Source organism: Lepus europaeus, chromosome 7 (assembly GCF_033115175.1).
Source record: "Lepus europaeus isolate LE1 chromosome 7, mLepTim1.pri, whole genome shotgun sequence".
NCBI classification, from domain to species: domain Eukaryota; kingdom Metazoa; phylum Chordata; class Mammalia; order Lagomorpha; family Leporidae; genus Lepus; species Lepus europaeus.
Window position 1 is genome coordinate 8,464,015 of NC_084833.1, and position 24,278 is coordinate 8,488,292.

The following is a 24,278-nucleotide window of genomic DNA, read 5'->3' on the forward strand; positions in this document are numbered from 1 at the left end:
TTCCCGCCTTTGTTTTGTTTACGCTCATAAATGAAGCCACGTACGCACCTTAATGATTTCAATGGTTCTGAAGTGGCTCTTGTCTAACAGAACGGAACACACAGTACTAGTTGACGGGGCACGGAGTTGGGCTGGGGCTGGCTGCCCCCAGCATCGCGATCGCAAGTGCAAAACGTCCAAATTCCTCTCCAGATTTCCATACACACGAACCTCCTGCTTCCGGCGCTTTAAGCTACCGGCCTCCGCATCGATCCGGATGAGACCCGGCGCCCTCTGGTGACGCAAGCACCGCGCCGGAAGTGCGGCCCGACAGCTTCCGGGCTCTGTCATGGCGGCTGCTGTGGCTCGTTGGAACCATGTGTGGGTCGGCACCGAGACTGGGATCCTGAAAGGTGGGTGTTGGGGTCGGGCGTCGGGGACTGCGGGTGTCGCCCACTCGCGTCCCTCGTGCGACTGACGTCCTCGTCCCGCAGGGGTGAACCTTCAGCGAAAACAGGCGACGAACTTCACGGCCGCGGGACAGCCGCGGCGCGAGGAGGCAGTGAGCGTCCTGTGCTGGGGCGCGGGCGGCGAGACCCAAGTGAGTCGCCGCTGGCTGGACTGGAGCTTGGGGAGCCGAGGTGCAGCAGCCTCGCCCTCCTTGACTTCCCGCCCTTCTCTGCACACAGATCCTGGTGGGCTGCGCGGACGGGACGGTGAAGCGCTTCGGAACCGAGGAAGGTGTATTCCAGGGACAGAGGCACTGTCCCGGCGGGGAGGGCACGTTCCGGGGCCTCGCCCAGGCCGACGAGTAAGACCAGTCTCCTTGCTGAAACTGAGGTCGCGGGGAGAGCGTTGAGGCTCCCTGGGGGACGGCGGACGAGAGCCTGGGATGGGTAACGGGGCTGGATTCCTGCCTTCGTTCAATTCCTGTAACATACGTTTATTGAACACCTGCTAAGTTTCAGGCACTGGGCAGGATGCAAGGACTGCAGGTGACGTTTCTGCCTCCGAAGTTCGCATCCTCCAGGATTTCCCTTCTGGCTCCATTATAACCTTGCGGACAGACCTTTAGTCATTTCGAGCATGCTGTAGTGGCATGCTTGCCAACAAGGTGGTGAGGCTCCCAAAGGAATGGAAAGGAAGGTGCTGGTGATTGGGTTACAGACCCAGCTTTTCTCCAGAAGGTGATGAAAGCAAGCCGAGCGTGGACAGGCTGGGTAGATTTGGTGGGGGTGACAGGGACCTCTGCGAGGGCTGTGGGGGGGACAGGATGTTTGAGCTACATCTTGAAGAATAGGTACAGTTTTGCAAGTTCACAAAGGGATGAGGACATTCTAGAGGGAGGGTACTGCCTGGGCAAGAGCCCAAGGTCTGGTGGCAGGATGCATAAATAAGATAAGTATCATTTGGAGGTTGAAAGTTAAGGAAGCAGTTTATTTTACTTAGTTTTTGATGGTTTGTTACTTGAAAGGTAGGGTTACGGAGACATAGAAATCTTCCCTCAGTGGTTTACTCCCCAAGTGGCCATGAGGGCCCAGACCTCCCTCGAGGTCTTCCATGTGGGTGACAGGGACCCAAACACCTGGAACCTCCTCCAGTGCTTTCCCAGCTGCATTAGCGGGGAGCTGGATTGGAAGTAGAGCAGCTGGGAATAGAACCAGCACTCAGATGGAATGCCGGTGGCGCAGGCACTGGCTTAACACACTGCACTGCAGTGCTGGCCACGGGAAGCAGTTTGACATAGATGGGTGTGGTAGTCTCTTGGGACTAAATGTAAAGGTCTTTCAATGCCACGTTAAGAGAACTGTGCTTCAGTTTTGTAGATGGAGGAGAGGTAATGGGTTTTGAGCTGGGAGTGCTCCTGTCGGAACCATGAGCCTGTAGGAGTGTGCAGGTTGCATTGATGACAGAGCAGTTGGGAGACTGTTGCCACAGCCCAGGCGAGCGATAACAGAGCCTGAACTCAGATGGAGATGGTGGACGGATGTGAGAAAGAGCATCAGGGCCAGGCTTTACAGGTCCTGGGAAGAGACTACCTTGGGCTTCTTGGGAGGAGTGTTTTGAGAGATGAACTTTCAGGCTTGAAACCAGAACAAAGAACTCAAGAGAGGAAGCTAGTGCCTGACTTTGACCCAAAGCAGTCCCACTTGCATCCCTTCAGGGCTGATCTTGACTCCTAGTAATTGACTCAACAGGTGGGTTGTTTGGCACAGTGCCTAAGACTCCACTTGAGACACCCGGATCCCAGGTCAGAGTCCCTGCGTTCAAGTCCTGGCTCCGCTTCAGCTTTTACTACTGTGGACCTTGGGAGGCAGCAGGTGATTACAAGTAGATGGATCCCTGGCACCCACATGGGGACCTTGGACTTAATCCAGGGGCTCAGTCATTTGAGCTGTCACCTGGTGCCTTCCATGGCCTGCACCAGGAGAAACTGGAATCAGGAGCTAGATAGAGCCAGGCATCAAATCCAGGGACTCTGATATGGGATACAAGGTTGGTTTTTTTTTTTTTTTTTTTTTTTTTAAGATTTATTTTCTTTGAAAGGCAGAGTTGCAGAGAGAGAGGTCTTCGATCCACTAGTTCACTTTCCAAATAGCAATGGCCAGAGCTCTGCTAATCCGAAGCCAGGAGCTTCTTCCAGGTCTTCCACACAGGTGCAGGAGCCCAGGGGTTGGGGCACCTTCCACTGCTTTCCCAGACCATAGCAGAGAGCTGGATCAGAAGTGGAAAATCCAGGATTCGAACCAGTGCTCCTATGGGATGCCAGCACTGCAGGAGGCAGCTTTACCCACTACGTCACAGTGCCAGCACCAAGGGACACAATTGTCTTAACTGGCATCTTTTTAAAATTTTATTTATTTTTTTAATAAAACATCATTTAGGGGCCAGTGCCATGGCTCACTTGGTTAATCTTCTGCCTGCAGCGCTGGCATCCCATATGGGCACTGGGTTCTAGTCCCGGTTGCCCCTCTTCCAGTCCAGCTCTCTGCTGTGGCCCAGGAGGGCAGTGGAGGCCCCTGCACCCGCATGGGAGACCCAGGGAGAAGCACCTGGCTCCTGGCTTCAGATCGGCGCGGTGCCGGCCGTAGCAGCCATTTGGGGAGTGAACCAATGGAAGGAAGACCTTTCTCTCTGTTTCTGTCTCTCTCACTGTCTATAATACTACCTGTCGAATAAATAAAAAATTAAAAAAAAAATAAATGGAGTGGGCTGACCCAGAAATTTGAGAACAGTGAGCAGTACCTGTAAACCAAACATTCTGAGTTGGTTAATTCAAAAAATAATAAATAAAACATCATTTAATGTTTTAAAAATTTATTTTTGAAGGAATACAAATTTCATAAGTGCAACTATAGGAATATAGTTATTCTTCCCACCATACCAGCTCTCCCACCCACACTCCCACCCTTCCACCTCCCTCTCCCCTTGCCAGTCCCATTCTCCATTAAGATTCATTTTCAGTTAACTTTGTACACAGAAGACCAACTCTTTACTAAGTAAAGGTTTCAACAATTTGCACACACATACACACAAACTGAGCACTGGTTTTACAGTTAACTCTCAATACAGCTTATTGAGGACAGAGGTCCTGCATGGGAAGTTATTGCACGGTGACTCTTGTTATTAATTTAACAATTAACACTCTTTTAGGCTCTTGAAATGAACTGCCTAGGCTATGGTATGGAAGCCTTTTGAGTCCACAAACTTTTTTTTTTTTTTTAAAGATTTATTTATTTATTTATTTGAAAGGAAGAGTTACAGAGAGGCAGAGAGAGAGATATCTTCCATCTGCTGCAACACCCAAATGGCTGCAACACCAGAAGCTGGGCCGGTCTGAAGCTAGGAGCCAGGAGCTTCCTCTGGGTCTCCCACACAGGCGCAGGGGCCCAAGGACTTGGGCCATCTTCTACTGCTTTCCCAGACCATAGGAAAGAGAGAGCTGGATCTAGAGCGCTAGATCAGAAGTGGAGCAGCTGGGACTCGAACCGTTGGCCATATGAATTCCAGCACTGCAGGTAGCGCGGCCTTACCCGCTATGCCACAGTGCTGGCCCTAAACTGGTGTCTTAACCCCAAGGTCAAATGCTGACCCCTGTGTGGATTATCTTCATTTCTCAGAGGTGCCATTTCCTCACTTATAAAACTGTAAACCCTCACCATGCTGAGTACATTGAATGAGCTCATAGGGAAGCTAGAAGCTGTCAGCCCTACTTGAACCCAGGAACCTAGACGCTTCCTTACAGAGAGGCTGTTGGGAAGGAGTCTAGTGAGAATGAGTTTGGGGTGAGTGTTGGCTGAGGCCTAGAGGACACTTTCACACTTTACAAATCCAAACTGTACCCTCCTCTGCAGCACCCTCATCACATGTGTGGATTCTGGGATCCTCAGAGTCTGGCGTGACAACGACAAGGAGGCCCCCTCTGACCCGGTGAAGCCCCCTTGCCCTGATGGTTGAGGAAGGTGGGGCTGAGAAGGAGCCTAATGAGGGCTTTGGGGACAGGAGGATTAAGGACTCTGGAAGTAATTCTCATCTCCCATTGTTTTCAGCTCCTGGAACTGAGGGTAGGCCCTGGGGTGTGTAGGATGCGCCAAGACCCAGCTCGCCCCCATGTGGTTGCCACAGGTGGGAAGGAGAATGCTCTGAAGGTGTGGGACCTGCAGGGGTCTGAGGAACCCGTGTTCAGGGCCAAGAATGTGAGTGAGTGACGGGCTGGGAGGGGCTGCCCCTGAGGCCCTGGGGGGTCGAGGCAGTGACTCTGAGTCAGACCAGATGGGCTTGGGGGCGATAAAGGAGGGCTGCAGGAAGGGGCTTCCATGCTTCCCACAACCCTGACTCCGGCTGCCCCTTCCACCAGGTACGGAATGACTGGCTTGACCTGCGTGTTCCCATCTGGGACCAGGACATACAGTTCCTCCCTGGGTCACAGAAGCTTGTCACTTGCACAGGGTACCACCAGGTAAAGCCCCACTCAGCCCCACCTCCTCATGGGTAACGGAGCAGCTTCCCTGTGCAGAACCGGCCCTGTGGAGTACACAGCCTCCTTTTACCATCGTCCTTCCCTCATGAGCTCTCAGGGCAAATGCTTCTGTCCCTGAGCCTGCGACTTCCTTACTGCGTTCGAGGATGGGGTTTTCTGAGCTGTGGCTTTTCCTTCTGCTCCCACACGTAAGACAGGAAGCACCCTCTTCCCAGGGGGATCGCCAGGGTGCAGGTGCCATGAGCAGACATTGGGCTGGTCCGGATACAGCCTCTCTGATTTGCTTTGAGACCCAGACTGGGCCCTCCCTGCTTTGACCTCAGCTGGCTTGTGTTGTTGATAGTCCTGGGACAGGCTGGGCTGGTTGCAGTGTGTGCTGTCTCCTTTGCTTCTACACACTGAAGGCTGATGCTGGCGATAACACCTCTGCTCACATAGTCACGCTTCCTCTGTGTTCAGGCTACACTTCTCTGCTTGCAATTCAGTGCCCTCTGAATTTTGTAGACTTGTTAATACAAGGATACCAATGTTCACACACCCCCAGCCTGGGACTTCTCTCAGCCCCGTCCATTGATGCTTCTAAGCAGCCCTCCCTGATGTCCGGACACTCAGAGAAACGGCACACATTTCCCATGAGAGTTCCCTGTGAGTGGGACATCAACAAGAAAGCACGTCCCTCGGAGGAGGTGCAGAGAGAGATACTCAAGGGCAGTGGGCAGGGTGAGGGTGCACGTGTGATGTCTCCGTCTTCCTCTAGGTCCGTGTCTACGACCCAGCCTCCCCCCAGCGCCGGCCAGTCCTGGAGACCACCTATGGAGAGTACCCGCTGACAGCCATGACCCTCACTCCTGAGGGCAAGTGAGTGTCTAGAGGGGAAGGGGTGGGGCTTGGCAGGGGCTCGGGTGGTTGCTGCTGACCCACTGTCTCTGGTCTCCTCAGTTCTGTGATTGTGGGAAACACTCACGGGCAGCTGGCAGAGATCGACTTTCGGCAAGGTCAGTGTCCTGGGAGGCGTCGGGAGAAGGGGCAGGGATGAAGGCAGGCCTCCCTCCGAGCTGCTGTGGGGAAGCTTTGGTCCTGAATTCAAGGCTTGATTTCACTGAAAGCTGTATGACCTTGGAATGGTTACTTCACCTCCCTGTGCCCTGGTTTCTTCACTGTGAAATGGAAATACAGCTAACTCCTGCGGCAGGGTAGTGAACGTGAGATGTTACAATGTGAAGTGATCCGAACAGTACTGGCCAGCTAGCCCTGATGCCTCCCCGCTTCTCCAGGGCGCCTGCTGGGCTGTCTCAAGGGACTGGCGGGCAGTGTTCGGGGGTTGCAGTGCCACCCTTCAAAACCCTTACTGGCCTCCTGTGGCTTGGACAGAGTCTTAAGGATACACAGGATCCGGAATCCTCGAGGCCTGGAGCACAAGGTGAGAGCCCAGTCCCCTGACCTCACCCCTAACTCTGTCTTGGAGCCCCTGCATTCTGTGCCCCCATTCCTGTCTCTGCCTCAGGCCAGGGCTCCTCAAGGCCTTTCCTCCTTTGCAGGTTTATCTCAAGTCTCGACTGAACTGCCTGCTGCTGTCAGGCAGGGATAACTGGGAGGTAAGCAGCTGGGCCTGGGAACACGGCAGCCGAGGACAGAGAGGCAGCTGGAGCACACATGGGGCTGCCCAGTTAACTACATTTCCTGGGGGTGTGAACAGCTGAGGTTCTGACAGGGTGATTGCCAAGCATGGCATCTCCAGGAGCTTGGACAGCAGTGGTTGCTGGGAAGAATGACAAAGGTGCTGATGCTCAGGGGAATTACCTCCCGGGCAGGCTTCCTTCCCTGGGGTCTGTTACTGTGCCTCTGACCCTGCACTTTGTTCCCACTCACCAGGATGAACCCCAAGAGCCTCAGGAGCCCAGTGAGCTGCCCTCAGAAGACAGGGAGACGGATGAACTTTGGGCATCTTTGGAGGCAGCCGCCAAGCGCAAACTCCCTGATTTGGAGCCGGCGCAAGGGGCTCTCCGAACCAGACGGAGAAAAAAGAAGCGCGCTGGCTCCACCAGCCCTTGAAGACCCTGTGCCCATTTTGTAAATAAACAACTCAATACCCACATGACCCTGAGCCTTTTGTGATGGGAGAAAGGAAAGGGGTGGCTTGTGGGGGCTCCCTGAGCTGGGGCAGTGGGGTATCTGACGTCACAAAAGCCGGGCCTGGCGCCAGGCAGGCTGGCGTGGGTGGTACGGAGTCAGGGGCCGTGCGGGGCCATGGGCTGCTGCCAAGACAAGGACTTTCCGACCACCGATGAGCAGGCCAAAGAGTTCGAGGGAGCTGGGGAAGGTAGGACCAGGGGCGGTGAGGGCCCGGAGGTTGGGGAAGGCGCTGCCCCAGGGGAGAGCCCTGGAGGTCCACGGCGGCGGAGGGTAGGGGTGAGTTCAGCGGCCTCGTCCCTGCAGGCGCCCACGGAATCGATTTGGACTCCCCGGGCCACCGGAATCGCAAGTCGAACGAAAGCCTTCTGATCACCGTGCTGTGGCGGCGGCTATCCCTGTTCAGCCGCCGGGGCTCCTCGCGGTCCACCAAGAGGCAGTCAGAGCAGATCCAGAAGAAGGAGAGTCCGATCCCGGAGGACAAGCCTGAGGACAGCCAGGAAGAGCCGGAGAAGGGGTGACCCCAACCCTGCTGTCAGTCCGCCGCAGCCCTCAGAGAATAAAATTTCTAACGTGGACCCGCCACGTGACTCGTGCCCTCTGCAGCCCGCTCCGTGGGCTATGGCTCAGGCTCCCCGGAGGCGGCGGGCTCTTTAAGGCTCCGTCCCGGGGCGGGGCCACGGTGGCGGCCCGGCCAATGGGAGGGGGAGCCACGCCTGCGTCTGGGCGGGGGGCGTGCCTCCCAGGTCGCCGGGCTCGAAAAGGCGTGGCGCTGCCTTCCCGTCACCGGGGTGGGGTTACGTGTGGGTGACGTGGCGGCCCCTAGGCTTCGGTCGGGTTTCGGCGGCTTCAGAGCCCGGGGAGGAGGCGGTGACGGTCCGGGAGACTGTGGCAGAAGCGGCGGCGGCAGGCGGCAGACAGGAGGTAGGTTCGTCCTGAGGGAGTCTGGCCGCCGTACGCGTAGCTCCTGGGCAGCGACTTCGCCGGGGTAGCGACGGGCGGGGGAAGGGAGCCAGGAGCGAGCGGGCAAGTCCTGCCGGCCCGGCTCCGGGTGAGCGAATACCACGGCGTCCAATCAGGAAAGGCTCTGTTGAGATAGACGTCGGCGTTAGCTAATGAGTGGTGCAGTCTTCCAGGAGGCGGGACTTTGGCAGGGGTGGGACTTCCTGTTTCAAATAAACACCTAGAGGTTCCCTCTCCGCCCACCGAAGTGTGTCCCCCGCAGGGGGTCCGTCACCGTTTCTTCCTGAAGGGTCAGAGGCAGTCACGGCTATGCGGGGGCCCGGTTAGGGGCTGGGGCAGTTGCACAGGCCGGGCTGGAGCCTCAGGGCCTCGGGACCTGGCCCTGGCTCCGCCTCAGGGCCCCCTGCCCGCGCTCTGGCCGCCGGAGCCGAGTTGGAAGAGTCTGAGGAGGGTTCGACCCGGGCCCGGAGGAGGTGGGGCCCTTCCCGCTGCGCGCCGGCCCCGGGGTCTGCGGGTGGCCCAGGGCTTGCTGGTTGGAGGGGCGTTTGCGGGGAAGGCGTTTGCACTGCCTGGGGAATGACTCTCTCCCCTCCACGACAGAGGTTATGCGTCTCAATGATCCCGCGGAAACGCTACGGGTCTAAGAACACGGATCAGGGCGTCTACCTGGGTCTCTCAAAGACACAGGTCCTGTCCCCTGCAACTGCTGGCAGTAGCAGCAGCGACATCGCCCCTCTGCCCCCCCCAGCGGCCCCGGCCCCCTCCCCTCCCGACACCATGTCCTGCCGGGACCGGACCCAGGAGTTCCTGTCCGCCTGCAAGTCGCTGCAGAGTCGTCAGGTAAGGACCAGAGTGGGGGCCTCGCCCACATCCGGGCAGGTCTCTGCTCCCCACCATCAGGGACACGTGGGCTTGGGAACAAATTCCCCGGAGGGTGAGAGTGAAGGAATGCCTAAAGGCAGGCGACGGCTGCAGGGTTTTTGGATAAGGAATAAACCTAGAAAGAGTCACCCGCTGGGGGCACGCACCTTGAATTGTACTTGCAATGTGGTTCTGCTCTGTGACTCTGGGGAAATTAAAATTTTCAGTCCGTAAAACAGAGAGAGACGGTGGGGGAGCAGAAGGAAGTTTTCTGGATGGGCCGTTTTTATCCAAGTAATTTGGGAGTGCTTGTTTAAGAATTAGAGTCCCTTGTTTAAGTCCAGAGATTTTGACACTAAGTGGGACCTGAGTAAGTATTTTAAAATATTTTTATTGTTCAGCTCTTGTTGACAAACTTCTCTTCTCTATGGTCTCCAAGAGCTTTCTGGTTCTCCTCTTCGATGCCGATGTGAGGGATCTTTCTTTAGTGCCGCAGGTGGTTGGTTAAAATCCTTAAAGCCTTCATGTTATCTAGTTTTAGCAGCAAGCATCAGAGGTGACTGGATTGTCTTCATCTTCAGGGAGAGGAAACAGATTTAGAAGAGTTTAACTTGCACTAATTGTGCCTATTAGTGGTAGAGTCCAGACTTGAGCTCAAGTCTGCCAGTCTTCAAATCTGGCTTCTGACCGCTACTACTGATAAATCTAGGTCATCTGATACCACCAGTACTGGAGAGAGCTTAGGGGGATCACGAGAAATGTTGAAAGCTGCAAGTGGGGAGGAGGAAAGTGACGTTTTCACCTCCGGACATTGCTTTTCAGAATGGAATCCAGACAAATAAGCCGGCCCTGCGTGCTGTCCGACAGCGCAGTGAATTCACCCTCATGGCCAAGTGAGTTGAGAGCAGCTTTGTGGCAGGGTGATACAGTGTCTGGAAGGAAGCTTGCTTTTGGTGACTTGGCTGTAAGGGCTGGGATTGGCTGTGCTAAGAGCTAGTGTGAGAATAAGCCCTCTCCCTCCCCCTTCCACTGTGTTCTCACTGACGGTCATTTGCAGGCGCATCGGGAAAGACCTCAGCAACACATTTGCCAAGCTGGAGAAGCTGACAATCTGTAAGTATTCATTGGATCTTTTACTGGTAGTGAGATGAACCAAGAGGGCTGAGGAGCCAACCCCCTGAGCCTTGCCTTTGCTCTCACCCATCGTGGCTTCTTGTTTATCTCTGTAGTGGCAAAGCGCAAGTCCCTCTTTGATGATAAAGCAGTGGAAATCGAAGAGCTAACATACATCATCAAACAGGTGAGCTGCTAGGTAACTATCTGGAGAACCCAGCATTCTGTTCATCACTGCCATCGTTTTCCACTTGCCAGAGCAAGCTTCTAGAGCCACCCCTAAACACCCATCTCCAGTAAGTCAGTGGACACATCTGTTGACACAGACAGGAGGCGAGATTGTTGCCTTCAAGGGCTTGTTGTTGAGGAGAGGTATTCCAGCTGCATAAACCCATACTTCAAATGAGTAGGAGGCAAGTGGTACAGAAAAGAGCTTACAAAAAGCTGACTGAGATGAGGGACACTGGGAAATATTTGATAGCAAAATCTGGACTAGATTCAAGGCTTGTGAGGAGGCTGTGGAAGGACATTTCGGGTAGAGGAACCAGCATGGAGAGGCATGGCTTGTAAAAGGGAAAGTTGATGTCATTGCTCACATGTCAGCTGCTCAGGGAACCTTCCCCTTCTGTAGTGTGTGTGTGTGTTGTTTTTTTTTTTTTGTTGTTGTTTGTTTGACAGGCAGAGTGGATAGTGAGAGAGAGAGAGAAAGATCTTCCTTTTGCCGTTGGTTCACCCTCCAATGGCCACCGCGGCCGGCGCATCACGCTGATCCGAAGCCAGGAGCCAAGTGCTTCTCCCGGTCTCCCATGCGGGTGCAGGGCCCAAGCACTTGGGCCATCCTCCACTGCACTCCTGGGCCATAGCAGAGAGCTGGCCTGGAAGAGGAGCAACTGGGGCAGAATCCGGCGCCCCGACCGGGACTAGAACCTGGTGTGCTGGCGCCGCAGGTGGAGGATTAGCCTATTGAGCTGCGGCGCCGGCCTGTTCTGTAGTGTTTAATATACCATCACCCAAATTTCTCCACCTTGCTCTGTTTTCTTTTTCCATAGCATTTGTACTTTCTAATGCTCTCCATAATTAACCTACTGTTTGTGTTTCTTCCTACTTAACTCTTTTGCCCCCCATTCCCTGAAAGAAAGAAAAAAAAAAGTACTACAAGAGCAGAGATTTTTTTTGCCTGATTTTTCAGAGATGTATCCCAAATGCCTATTACAGTGTGTCACACTTTTTTTTTTTTTAAACATTTATTTATTTATTTGAAAGGCAGAGTTACAGAGGCAGAGAGCGAGAGATCTTCCATCTGCTGGTTCACTCTCCAAGTGTCCACAATGGCTGGAGCTGAGCCATTCTGGAGCCAGGATCCAGGAACTTCTTCCAGGTCTCCAACATGGGTGCAGAGGTCCAAGGACTTGGGCCATCCTCTACTGCTTTCCCAGGCTATCAGCAGAGAGCTGAATAGGAAGTGGGGCAGCCGGAACTCAAACTGGCACCCATGTGGGATGCCAGCACTGTAGGCCGTGGATTTACCCGGTACACCACAGCGCCGGCCCCATTGTGTCACACCTTTAGACACTCACTATTTGTTGATTGGATGAGTGGATTGGCAGGAGACTGGAAAGGTGGACTGGTGGCTAGTTACAGTCCTGTGCTAAGGAATGTGGAATCATCCTGAAGGTTGTGGGCTGGAAATAGATTCTGACCTGGGGCATGAATGGAGTGGAAAGGCTGCTATGGTTGCCTGGTACAGAGATGATGGTGGATGTGAGTGTTTGGTGCAGTAGTTAAGATACCACTTGGTCCTCCTGCATCCCATCTCTGTGTGCCTGGGTTTAATGCCTGCTTCTAGCTTTTGATTCCAGCTTCCTGCTTGTGTTCACCCAGGGAGGCAGCCTAATGATGTATTATTCAAATAGTGAGTCCCTGGTACCCATGTAGGAGACCCAGTTGGAGTTCCCATCTCCTAGCTTTGACCTGGCCAAGCCCTGGTTACAGGCATTTGGGAATGAACCAGTGGATGGGAAATCTGAGTGTGTGTGTGTGTGTGTGTGTGTCTGTGTCTGTGTCTGTTTGCCTTCTGTCTGCTGTGGTAGTGGAAAAGAGTTCCATTAACTATTGGGATGATACTGCTTAGGCGCTTAGGCACCAGCTCACTTGAGTTTGAACCCAGGTCTGCCACTTACGTTGTAACCTTGCTTAAGCTCCTAACTGCTCATTGCTTCAATCCCCTAACCAATAAAGGGGGGATAGTACTTAGAGAATTCTTTTGAGGACTCATTTATTTATTCATTGATAGCCGACATTACTGAGTGACTTTCTCGGGGGCGGCATTAATTTAGATGGGGAGATCTAGGTTGGTGTGGCTCAGAAGTGATATTTGAGAACTGAATGGTGAGGAAAAGCCAGTCATCCATAGATCTGCTGGGAGCACATTCCAGAAAGTGGGAATGCAATCCCGAATGTGGGACTAGCAAAAGGAGTGTTCTGAAATGCAGGCAGTTTTGATGTCTTGATGAGCACGGAAGAGGCCAGTATAGCTCCAGCACAGCAGGTAGGGAGGTGACTGGGAGGGGAACACATCAAAGGGCAGTGGCCAGACCAGAGAGGGCCTGTTCTAAGCCAGCTGAGGAATCTGGGTTGCATTAGTTAGTGGTAAATTATTGGGAGATTTCTTAAGCATCCTGATTTTTGGTTTAAAGATCACTCTGGTTGCTGTGTCGGAATGGATCGAATGAAGACAGGCTGGGAAGATGGCTGTCTAGGCTCTTAAAAGATTTTTTTTTTGAAAAGAGAGCTTGGACTAGAGTGTTTTGTTTTTTTTTTTTTAATTTTTTAAAAAAGATTTTATTTGAAAGAGTTACACAGAGAAAAGGAGAAGCAGAGAGAGGGGTCTTCCATCCGCTGGTTCACTTCCCAATTGGCTGCAACAGCTGGAGCTCACGGATCCAAAGCCAGGAGCCAAGAGCCTCCTTAGGGTCTCCCACATGGGTTTAGGGGCCCAAGGACTTGGGCCATTTTCCACTGCTTTCTCAGGCTATAGTAGAGAGCTGGATTGGAAGTGGAGCAGCCAGGACTCCAGCTGGCACCCATTTGGGATGCTGGCACTGCAGTGCATGGCTTTACCCAGCTTTGCTCTTAGAGTGGGTTTAGTACAGGAAAGAGTGGATACATTCAGAATATATGTTAACTTCCATTGGGTTCTTTGTGGGTTCCTGGTAGATTCCATATGGATTTTAGGGAAAAGGGAGGAATTAAGGGAGGCTCTTAAGTTTTTGGTCTGAGCACCTGGTGAATAGTGGTGCCATTAGCAAAATGGAAAAGGACAAAGCGGGGAACGGCTTAGCATATTGCATGGCACAGATGCAAGGTGTTGCATGTGACACAGTACTGAGTTCATAGTAAACAAATACTGAGTAAGGTTATGGTTACCTTGTGACATATAAGTGGGACAAGGAAATGTATGTGACTTAGAAGCGAGGCTGGACACCTAGAAGGGAAGTGTTACTACCATTCGTTTGTGAGCCAGAACCTATGAGAAGGAGATGTTGTGGGAAAACCTGGAATGCAGTTTTCAGACAGGTAGCTGTGAGGAGGCTACAGTAGCTCAGTGGGAATGAGTCTAGGGTTCTCAGGAGAATGACTAGTGCTGGCAAACTAAATGGAAAAACACGAAAATAATTACCTAATCTAGTTTTTTTTCCTTCTAGCCTATTTCTTGTACTATTTTTTAAAATTATTTATTTGAAAGGGAGAGTTACAGATTGAGAGAGAGAGAAGAGAGGGCTTCCATCTGCTGGTTCACTCCCCAAATGGCCACAACAGCCAGGGCTGGGCCAGGTCAAAGCCAGGAGCTTCCTTGGGGTCTCCCATGTAGAGGCAGGGGTCCAAGCACTTGGACCATCTTCCCTGCTTTCCCAGGCAACAGCAGAGAGCTGGATCGGAAGTGGAACTTGAACCGGTGCCGATATGGGATGCTGGCACTGCAGGCGGCAGCCTTACCTGCTAACCACAGCGTCGGCCCCGCCTCTGGTGTTTTTCCTTTTTCCTAAGTACTGTTCAAGTAATTCGTTGGTCAGCTTGCTGAAAGATTTTGGCCCCCTTTTTTTTTTTTTCTTGGACAGGCAGAGTGGATAGTGAGAGAGAGAGACAGAGAGAAAGGTCTTCCTTTTTTGCTGTTGGTTCACCCTCCAATGGCCGCTGTGGCCGGCTCGTCGCGCTGATCCAAAGCCAGGAGCCAGGTGCTTCTCCTGGTCTACCATGCTGGTGCAGGGCCCAAGCACTTGGGCCATCCTCCACTGCACTCCCGGGCCATAGCAGAGAGCTGGCCTGGAAGAGGGGCAACCGGGATAGAATCCGGCGCCCCAACTGGGACTAGAACCTGGTGTGCTGGCGCCGCAAGGCAGAGGATTAGCCTGTTAAGCCACGGCGCCGGCCAGATTTTGGCCTTTGAAAGTATTCTGTGACCATGAATATGGCCTCAGAGGGAAGAATAGCAGTGAGGTATGAAGTGGTAAACAAGTCACGTTACTTTACATCTTTCTGGCTTTTGTCTGCAAATACCAGAGCTAGGAAGATCCAAGCAGGCCCTTGTGGTCTGACTGTGATAGCCTGACTCTTGCTAGTACCTTGTACCCTGCCAGAGACCATGGGGGAGACATCGACTGAGGACTCCTTGGTTAATGCTCGGGTTTTTTATGGGCTCCTTTGCCAGGACATCAATAGCCTCAACAAACAAATCGCTCAGCTTCAGGATTTCGTGAGAGCCAAGGGCAGCCAGAGTGGCCGGCACCTGCAGACCCACTCCAACACCATTGTGGTCTCCTTGCAGGTGGGACCAGGGCAGGAAGGGAGGGTGGGGGGGAAGGTGTCATCTTCCTAGGCTGATCCACTCTCCTTTTCTTGTAGTCAAAACTGGCCTCCATGTCCAATGACTTCAAATCAGTTTTAGAAGTGAGGACAGAGGTGAGAGTAATCTGTGTAGGAGGGGCGGGAATGTGGGGCTGGGGCCCAAGAGGGAACTAGGAAGGGGACAAGTGTTCCATGGGGTTGTGCAGCCTACAGGAGAGATCTCTAACAGGCCTGCTTTCCAGAGGCCTCTTGACCTTTGCATTTCTTCCCCAACCCCAGAACCTGAAGCAGCAGAGGAGCCGGCGGGAACAGTTCTCCCGGGCACCTGTGTCAGCCCTACCCCTTGCCCCCAACCACCTAGGTAAGTAATAGCCAGTATGGAAGCTCTGAGGGGTGGGGTTTGGTTCCTCCTTCGTGTGTGACTGCATCCTCTGCCGGCTGGGATCAGGTAGGAGAATGAGGGGCATGGACGTTGCCAGGCTTTGACTCTTGGATATCAAACTTTATTGCTTGTGAGGATTCAGGCGCGTGCTTACATCTCCCACATGCTCACTTTGGGGGCAGACAGAATCAGATGCAGAAGAATGACAGTGTTTGTGTATGCTTGATTCTTACTCTCATTTAATTTTCACAACCACACTTTGAGAAAGCACCTGTCATTTTCCCCACTTAACAGGTGAGGAAAACTGAGGCTCAGAGGGTTAAATCACCTGCCCAGGGTCACAAGGCTAGTAAGTGCCAGAGCTGGGGTTCAAATGCAGAACATTTGGACTTTGAACCTGCTTTTAACCACTGAGATGTGTCCTGTCTTCTTCTTCCCCCAGGGGGTGGTCCTGTGGTTTTGGGGGCAGAGTCCCGTGCCTCCAGGGACGTGACCATTGACATGGTGGACTCTAGGACCAGCCAGCAACTGCAGCTCATTGACGAGCAGGTACCCAGGCTTTGAGCTGGGGAGGATCAGCTCCTCTGTGGTCCCCAGGAGAGTGTTTGGAGTGTGCCTTGGTCTGAATGGCAAGCTGGGAGGGTCCTGAAGACCGAGGCCCTGCCCTGAAGATGCTCAGTGCTCACGCGCTCTCTCCCTCTCCTGAAGGATTCCTACATCCAGAGTCGAGCAGACACCATGCAGAACATTGAGTCTACAATTGTTGAGCTGGGCTCCATCTTTCAGCAGTTGGCACACATGGTTAAGGAACAGGAGGAAACCATTCAGAGGTGAGATGTTCTCTCTCTCACCCCAAACAGAAGAGCCTTCGTTTCCCTGTGGATTTGTGGCTCGGAGTCCCCGGGGCAGCTTGATGCCCTTTGATAGAGTACCGTGACCTTTTCCACACACTCAACAAGTACTTATTGAGCACTTCTTCTACGTCAGGTGCAGTTCTAGGTGCTGAAGATAACAGAGGAGAATAGAATAGTAAGGTGTCTATTGCACAAGTCAGCATTATAGTTTGTGTATGGAATATGATCAGACAGCTGGGGACAACCATTAAAAATAAGCAACTAGGGGTGGGCAGTTGGCATAACAGCTAAGATACTATGTGAGATGCCCACATCCCACTTTATAGTGCCTGAGTTCAAGTCTGGCTCCACTGCTTATTCCAGCTTCTTGCCAACGCGCCCTCCGGGAGATGGTAGGTGAGGGCTCAGTTAATTGGGTCCCTGCCACCCAGATAGGAGACCAAGATTGATTTTGCAGCTCTTGGCTTCAGCCTGACCCAGACACAGCTGTTTCAGGCATTTGGGAAGTGAATCAGCAGGTAGGAGATTTCTGTCTCTCTGCCTTCCAAATAAAAATTAAAGAAAAAGGGGCTGGCGCCGTGGCTCATTTGGCTAATCCTCCACCTGCGGCGCCGAGATCCCATATGGGCGCCGAATTCTAGTCCCGGTTGCTCCTCTTCCAGTCCAACTCTCTGCTGTGGCCCAGGAAGGCAGTGGAGGATGGCCCAAGTGCTTGGGCCCTGCACCCACATGGGAAACCAGGAGGAAGCACCTGTCTCCTGGCTTTGGATCGGCGCAGCGCGCCAGCTGTAGCAGCCATTTGGGGAGTGAACCAATGGAAGGAAGACCTTTCTATCTCTCTCTCTCTCACTGTCTATGACTCTACCTGTCAAAAAAAAAAAAAAATTAAAGAAAAAATTAATGAGAACAATTTTAAGGTAATTATAGAGGCTTTACAGAGAATTGAAGAAGGATGATGTGTCAAGAAAGTAACTGAGGGGCCGGAACTGTGGCATAACAGGTTAACCCATTGCCTGCAATGCCTGCATCCTGTATGGTCTCCACTTCAAGTCTCAGCTGCTGCACTTCCAATCTAGCTTCCTGCTAATGTACCTGGGAAAGCAGCAGAAGATTGCTAAAGTACCTGGCCCCCTGTACCCAAGCAGGAGACCCGGTTGAAGCTCCTGGTTCCTGACTTCAGCCTGGCCCAGCCCTGGCTGTTGGCAGCTATTAGGGATGTGAAACACCGGATAGAAGATTCTCTCTCCCTCTCCCTCCCTTCCTCCCTCTCCCTTTCTCCCTCCCTCCCCTTCTCCCTCTCTGTAACTCTGCCTTTCAAATAAATAAAGTAAATATTAAAGAAAAAGAAAGTAACAGAGTAGGTATATCAGACTGGATGGCAGGGAAAGCTCTGAAGAAAACATGACTTTTTTTGAGAATGACACAGCTAGAAAGAGCTAGACAGAGTGAGCTCCTGTCTTCTGGTTCCCCAAATGCCTGCAACAGCCAGGACTGGGCCAGTCTGAAGCTGGGAGCTGGGAACTCAATCTGGCTGGAACCCAGGCAGTCTGATAAAGGATGTGGTAGTCCCCACTGGCGTCTTAACCGCCGTGACAAATGCTCCTATCTTGTCCTACTTTTATGTTCTGTCATTTATCACTTTTAAACATATTGGGCCATTTACTTGTTTGTTTATTTATTATTTGACAGAGTTAGACAGTGAGAGAGAGAGACAAAGAGAAAGGTCTTCCTTCCATTCGTTTCACCCCCCCATATGGCCGCTCGGCCAGAGCTACACTGATCTGAAGTCAGGAGCCAGGTGCTTCCTCCTGGTCTCCCATGCGGGTGCAGGTGTCCAAGCACTTGGGCCATCCTCCACTGCCCTCCCAGGCCACAGCAGAGAGCTGGACTGGAAGAAGGGCAACCAGAACTAGAACCTGGCACCCATATGGGATGCCAGCGCAGGTGGAGGATTAACCAAGTGAGCCATGGCTCCGGCCTACTTGTTTATTTTTTATTATGTAATCTCACTACGAGGATGTAAGTTCCACAAGGGCAAGGAACTTTGTCTATTTTTTTTTTTAAAGAAAATGTTTTGTTTTACCTTTTTTTTTTTTTTTTGACAGGCAGAGTGGACAGTGAGAGAGAGAGACAGAGAGAAAGGTCTTCCTTTGCCATTGGTTCACCCTCCAATGGCCGCCGTGGCCGGCGCATCGTGCTGATCTGAAGGCAGGAGCCAGGTGCTTGGTGCTTTTCCTGGTCTCCCATGCACGTGCAGGGCCCAAAGACTTGGGCCATCCTCCACTGCACTCCCTGGCCACAGCAGAGAGCTGGCCTGGAAGAGGGGCAACCAGGACTAGAACCCGGTGTGCCGGCGCCGCAAGGTGGAAGATTAGCCTGTTGAGCCGTGGCGCCGGCCTTGTTTTACTTTCTTAAGATTTATTTGAAAGGCAGAGGTACGGGGGGCAGAGACTGGGGGGGGGGGGAGATCTTTTATTCACTGGTTCACTCCCCAAACCAACCACTTGGATGTGGCATGCAGGCATTATAACTGTTAGGCTATAGCCTGTTCCAATTCTCCTTTTAAATAGGATGGTAGTGTAGACCCTGTTAAGATGACATATTCAGGGCCAGTGTAGTGGCACAGTGGGTTAAGTTGTAGTCTGTGACACCAGCATTCCATATGGATACTAGTTCTAGTCCCAGCTGTTCCACTTATGATCCAGTTCCTTGGGAAAACAGCAGCAGATTGCCCAAGTGCTTGGGCCCCTGTCACCTACATAGCCAGATGAATTTCCTGGCTCCTGACCTCGACCTTGCCCAGCCCTAGCCAGTGAGGCCATTTGGGGAGTGAACCAGCAGATGGAAGATTTCTCTCTTCTTCCTGTCTCTACTTTTCTTCTGTCGCTCTTTCAAAGAAATAATAAATACATCTTAAAAAAATACATATAGATGGCCAGCGCCGTGGCTTAACAGGCTAATCCTCCGCCTTGCGGCACCGGCACACCGGGTTCTAGTCCCGGTCGGGGCACTGGATTCTATCCCAGTTGCCCCTCTTCCAGGCCAGCTCTCTGCTGTGGCCTGGGGAAGGCAGTGGAGGATGGCCCAAGTGCTTGGGCCCTGCACCCGCATGGGAGACCGGGAGAAGCACCTGGCTCCTGGCTTCAGATCAGCGTGATGTGCCAGCCGCAGCGGCCATTGGAGGGTGAACCAACGGGAAAAAGGAAGACCTTTCTCTCTGTCTCTCTCTCTCACTGTCCACTCTGTCAAAAAAAAAAAAAAAAAATACATATAGATATAGAAGTAAATAACTTGGGAAAAGGTGAGGAAGTTAGCCCTTTAGATACCAGGCAACAAGAACTCTTTTTTAGAATTTTGTTTCATTTTTAATGAAAGCACTCTTGTAAAGGCCTTCATTCAGGCATGTGTCTGATTAAAGAACAACGGAGGCCATTGCAGCTGGGAACAAGTGGGAGCAGCAGCACAGTAGGGGGAAGGGTAGGATCAGTTCTTACACGGTTTTCTACGACCATCCTGAGACCTTGGTTTTACTCTGAGGAACATAGGAGCTGTTGAAGAATTTTAATGGAAGTTTATATGATCTGACTTACCTACTTTAACAAGGACCACTTTTTTTTTTTCTTTGACAACATTGTTAGTGTACAAGGGATAGTGTACAAGCAGGGAGAGGACTGTAGAGCACAGACCGTTGCAGTAATATAGTCAAGATGTAATGGTGGCTGAGACCAGGGTGATACCAGTTGAATTGTTGAGTACAGGTAGGATTCTCAATATGTGGGGTTTTTTTTTTAGATTTATTTATTTATTTTTATTTATTTATTTTTATTTATTTATTATTATTTTTTAGATTTATTTATTTGAGAGGCAGAGCTACAGATAGAGGGAAAGGCAGAGAAAGAGGCCTTTCATGTGCTGGTTCACTTCCCAGATGGCTGCAACAGCTGGAGCTGCGCCAATCCAAAGCCAGGAGCCAGGAGCATCCTCTGGGTCTCCCATGTGGGTGCAGGGGCCCAAGTACCTGAGCTATCGTCCACTGCTTTGCCAGGCCATCAACAGAGAGCTAGATCAAAAGTGGAGCAGCCAGGACTTGAACCAGTGTCCATATGGGATGCTGGCACTGCAGGCAGAAGCCTAACCTACTACGCCATAGCGCCAGCCCCATCTTGTTTCTATCTTAAAAACACATTGAGAGGAACTGGTGCTGTGGCATCATAGGTTAAGCTTCTGCCTGTAGCGTCAGCATCCTATATGGGCACCAGTTCAAGTCCTGGCTGTTCCACTTCCAATCCAGCTCTCTGCTGTAGCCTGGGAAAGCAGTGGAAGATGGCACAGGTACTTGGGCCTCTGCGCCCACATGGGAGATCCTGAAGAAGCTCCTGGCTCCTAGCTTCGGATTGGCACAGCTGTGACCATTGCAGCCATTTGGGGAGTGAGTCAGCACATGAAAGGCCCCTTTCTCTGCCTCCCCCTCTCTCTATCTATAGCTCTGCCTCTCAAATAAATAAATAAGTCCCAAAAAAAAAAAAAAAAAAAAAAGGATAGAAACAGAATCAACAGCTTGATAAGCTAAATATAAATTATAAAAAAAGAGAGGTTTTAGATAGGAGCAACTGAAAGGGTAGGCTAGTAGGCATCAAATAGATTTAAAGGGGAAATAATTTTATTTGATGTTAGATACATCCAAGAGGTCGAGAGTTGTCTGTGAGACATTTAAGTGGAGATGTTTGTAGGCAAATAAATAGATGGAGTTTAAGAGACAGGCCTGAGACAAAGATGACAATATAAGCATAACTGGACTTTGCAACTGGGTAAAGGAGCAGTATGTGTGTGAAGATGAAAATCCCTGCATCCCAGGCCATTTCCCAACTTACATCTCAGTCACAGGAGGAAACTGAAAAGGAGCGAGAGTTGATGGGGGAGGAAGAAAAATGAATGCGGTGTGCTAGGAAGCAAGGGAAGAAAATACATCAAGGGCAGCGTGAGCGGCCTGGGCAGGTTTTGCTGATGTGTCAAATACAGTGAAAGCTGAGAGGCAGGCTTTTGGCACAGTAGTTAAAGTCACCGCTTGGGACACCTGCATCCCGTATCTGAGTGCCTGGTTCCAGTCCTGGCTCCCCTGCTTCTGATCTGACTTCTTGCCGGTGTTCATCCAGGGAGATTACAGACGATGGCTACTTGGGTCCCTGCCACCCTTGTGAGACACCCAGGTGGAATTCTGGGCTCAGAATTCTGGGCTAGGCTGTACCAGGCATTTGAGGAGTGAACCAGAAGATGGAAGATCTCTCTCTCTCTCTCTCTACCTTTCAAATAGAATTAAGGAAAAAAAAAAAAAAAAAGATGAGAGGTGAGAATTTAATCTGAACATTGTTAGTACATTTAATGTAAATATTGGTAAGGTTTGATTATGTCTACTATTTTACTCTGTTTTCTGTTCTTCCTGTCTGTTTTTTGTTCATCTGTTTCTCTGTTCCTATCTTCTTTTGAACTAAGGGGAATTTTTTTTTTTTTTTTTTTTTAAAGATTTATTTGAAGAACTGGCACTAATGCGTAGCGGGTAAAGCCACTGCCTGTAGCGCCGGCATCCCATATGGGCATCAGTTTGAGTCCCGGTTACTCCACTTCCGATCTAGCTCTTTGCTATGGCCTGTGAAAGCAGTAGAAGGTGGCCTAAGTCCTTAGGCCCCTGCACCCACTTGGGAGACCCAGAGGAAGCTTCTGGCTCCTGGCTTTGGATGGGTACAGCTCCAGCCATTGTAACCAATTGGGGAGTGAACCAGCAGATGGAAGACCCTTCTCTCTCTCTCTGCCTCTCCTTCTCTCTGTGTCACTCTGACTTTCAAATAAATAAATAAATTGTAAAAAAAAAAAAAAAAGGCCGGTGCAGTGGCTCAATAGGCTAATCCTCCGCCTGCTGGATTTCCCATGTCAGTGGCAGTAACACAAGTACTTGTACCATTTTCTGCTGTCTCCTAGGCACATTAGCAGGAAGCTGGATTTGGAAGCATGGAGTAGCCAGCAACCAGTCACTCTGATACGGGAAATGGGTGTCTCAAACAGCACTTAACCTGCTATGCCATAGTGCCTGCCCTGTCCACAAACTGAATCCTTGTATATGTATACATTTGTGTGTACACATATATAATATGTCAGAATCAATCTGCTGTTACGCCCACTTGGTGAATTTTTATTTCAGATACTGTATTTTTCAGTTGTAAAACTACAGTTTGGGGCCAGCATTCCATATGAGAGTGCTGGTTCAAGTCCTGGCTGCTCCTCTTCTGGTCCAGCTCCCTGACAAGATACCTGGGAAAGCAGCAGATGATGGCCCAAGTTGGGGCCCTTACCACTGTCATGGGAAACCTGGATGGAGCTCCTGGATCCTGGCCTTGGTCTGGCCCAGCCCTGGCAGTTGCAGCCATTTGGAGAATGAACCAGTGAATAGAAGATTTCTTTCTCTCTGCCTCCCTCTCGCTCTGTCACTCTATCAGATAAATAAATAAATGTTAGAATGAATAAATAATTGTTAGGAGCCAATGTTGTGCAGTGAGCTAAGTTGCCATCTGCAAAGCTGGCATCCCATTAAGAAAAAAATTACCATTTGGTTCTTTTTTTTTTTTTTTTTTTGGACAGGTAGAGTGGATAGAGAGAGAGAGACAGAGAGAAAGGTCTTCCTTTTTGCTGTTGGTTCACCCTCCAATGACCACTGCGGCTGGCGCATGGTGCTGATCCGAAGCCAGGAGCCAGGAGCTTCTCCCGGTCTCCCATGCGGGTGCAGGGCCCAAGGACTTGGGCCATCCTCCACTGCCTTCCCGGGCCACAGCAGAGAGCTGGACTGGAAGAGGGGCAACCGGGATAGAATCCGGTGCCCCAACCGGGACTAGAACCCGGTGTGCCGGCGCTGCAAGGTGGAGGATTAGCCTGTTAAGCCACAGCACCGGCCAATTTGGTTCTTTTTAATAGTTAATGTTTCTCTATTGAGAAATACTATATTTTTATTCATTACAGGGATATTTTCCTTCAATTATAGAAACTGCTTAAGACCCTTGTCTGCTAATCCACATCTAAATTATCCTAGGGTTGTTCCCATTCTTTGTCTCTTATATTATATATCACAATTTTCTTGGCAATCTATGTATTAGTCAGCTTTTCATGACTTTAAACCTGAGAGGAACAGCTTTAGAGGGAAGAAAGTTTATTTCTGGCTCACAGTTGTAGGTTTGCAGTCCTGGGTCAGGCAGTCCTGTTAATCTGGCATCCGGTAGAGGCTGGCAGTGGCACGTGTGGAGGGATGATCACGTGGCATGCCAGGAGGCAGACACAGGAAGCAGCTCAGTTTCTATAACCAACCCTGTAAGGAAACTGTCTTTTTTTTTTTTTTTTTTTTTAAGGATTTATTTATTTGAAAGGCGTTATATATATATATATATATTATATATAATAGAGAGATCTTCCATCCACTGCTTCACTTCCCAAATGGCTGCAATGGCCAGAGCTGGGCCAATCTGAAGCCAGGAGCCAGGAGCTTCCTCCAGCTCTCCCATGTGCTTACAGGGGCCCAAGTACTTGGGCCATCTTCCACTGCTTTTCCAGACTTATTAGCAAGGGAGCTGGATTGGAACAGCCAGGATTCAAACCAGTGCCCATAATAGCTATTCCACAGTTCAGGCCCCAAGAACTTCCTTTCAAAGGCAAACTCCTAAAGACCTCCTAGTAGGCCTGCCTACCATATGCCACGTATTAGATCAAGTCTACATCCTTAATTCATCAACCATTAACATCAATCTATTAACTTTTAACATAAGACTATGGGGATCAAGACTTAAACACATGGGACTTTGGGGGACACCCAGTTTTACAAACCATAGCAGTTTACTAGTTTGAGGTTGTCTCACCTGTTATAAATGGTGAATTACAGAGATTCTGGATTCTGTTGTGTTTGCCCAGGGAATATTGACGTCTTTCGTCTTGGCAGACAATGAAATTGGCAGAACTGAGGTAGTTTTTTATAGTTTGGGGTTTATAGTTGTTACTTGTGGGATGATGGGTCTAATGGGAGATACTCAACCATCACTAGAAGCAGAACCTTGAATGAGAAGGTCATCAGATGCAGCAGTGTAGATGTTGGTGACTTTGAGTCAGGCTCAATGGAGGAATGAGAGCAAAAGCTTGA

At 51.0% G+C, this 24,278-nt stretch overlaps 3 protein-coding genes across 6 annotated transcripts in view; all 3 read left to right on the plus strand.

The window, feature by feature from the left end:
• Nucleotides 1-220: 220 nt before the first annotated feature.
• WDR74 (WD repeat domain 74) lies at nt 221-7,055 on the plus strand. 3 transcript variants are annotated; one of them, XM_062195968.1, is made up of 11 exons: nt 221-392; nt 474-580; nt 669-790; nt 4,335-4,410; nt 4,530-4,676; nt 4,838-4,939; nt 5,718-5,818; nt 5,900-5,955; nt 6,235-6,380; nt 6,499-6,555; nt 6,833-7,055. In XM_062195968.1, the coding sequence occupies exons 1-11, from the start codon at nt 329-331 to the stop codon at nt 7,010-7,012; spliced, it is 1,158 nt and encodes a 385-aa protein (XP_062051952.1). In that variant the 5' UTR covers nt 221-328; the 3' UTR covers nt 7,013-7,055. The 3 variants fall into 3 exon arrangements, with proteins under 3 accessions (XP_062051952.1, XP_062051954.1, XP_062051953.1); XM_062195969.1 differs by lacking the exons at nt 221-392; nt 474-580 and adding an exon at nt 3,733-3,998 and having other exon boundaries at nt 713-790; XM_062195970.1 differs by lacking the exons at nt 221-392; nt 474-580; nt 4,335-4,410 and having other exon boundaries at nt 706-790.
• A 131-nt stretch (nt 7,056-7,186) lies between these two features.
• On the plus strand, nt 7,187-7,683 carry TEX54 (testis expressed 54). The gene is given in 2 exon segments (XM_062195971.1): nt 7,187-7,306; nt 7,309-7,683. Coding segments are annotated over 2 exon segments (402 nt in total). The 5' UTR covers nt 7,187-7,207; the 3' UTR covers nt 7,612-7,683.
• A 185-nt stretch (nt 7,684-7,868) lies between these two features.
• The window catches only part of STX5 (syntaxin 5), a 28,197-nt gene continuing 11,787 nt past the window's right edge, over nt 7,869-24,278 (plus strand). Inside the window, exons 1-10 of one of the 2 annotated variants that reach the window (XM_062195972.1) lie at nt 7,869-8,014; nt 8,654-8,893; nt 9,737-9,807; nt 9,972-10,027; nt 10,144-10,214; nt 14,736-14,852; nt 14,930-14,986; nt 15,152-15,233; nt 15,697-15,803; nt 15,963-16,084. In XM_062195972.1, coding sequence (XP_062051956.1) covers nt 8,669-8,893; nt 9,737-9,807; nt 9,972-10,027; nt 10,144-10,214; nt 14,736-14,852; nt 14,930-14,986; nt 15,152-15,233; nt 15,697-15,803; nt 15,963-16,084 — 908 coding nt within the window. In that variant the 5' untranslated portion in view covers nt 7,869-8,014; nt 8,654-8,668. Of the gene's footprint in view, nt 8,015-8,279; nt 8,527-8,653; nt 8,894-9,736; nt 9,808-9,971; nt 10,028-10,143; nt 10,215-14,735; nt 14,853-14,929; nt 14,987-15,151; nt 15,234-15,696; nt 15,804-15,962; nt 16,085-24,278 lie in introns of those variants that run through there. The other variant, XM_062195973.1, reaches the window with a different exon arrangement.

Excerpts from the sequence above, each read along its gene's own strand:
- WDR74 (XM_062195968.1), top strand. The coding sequence starts at position 329 with ATGGCGGCTGCTGTGGCTCGTTGGAACCATGTGTGGGTCGGCACCGAG. Across the intron at positions 393-473 it reads CGAGACTGGGATCCTGAAAG|GGGTGAACCTTCAGCGAAAA; the intron begins GTGGGTGTTGGG and ends CTCGTCCCGCAG. Across the intron at positions 5,819-5,899 it reads ACCCTCACTCCTGAGGGCAA|TTCTGTGATTGTGGGAAACA; the intron begins GTGAGTGTCTAG and ends TGGTCTCCTCAG.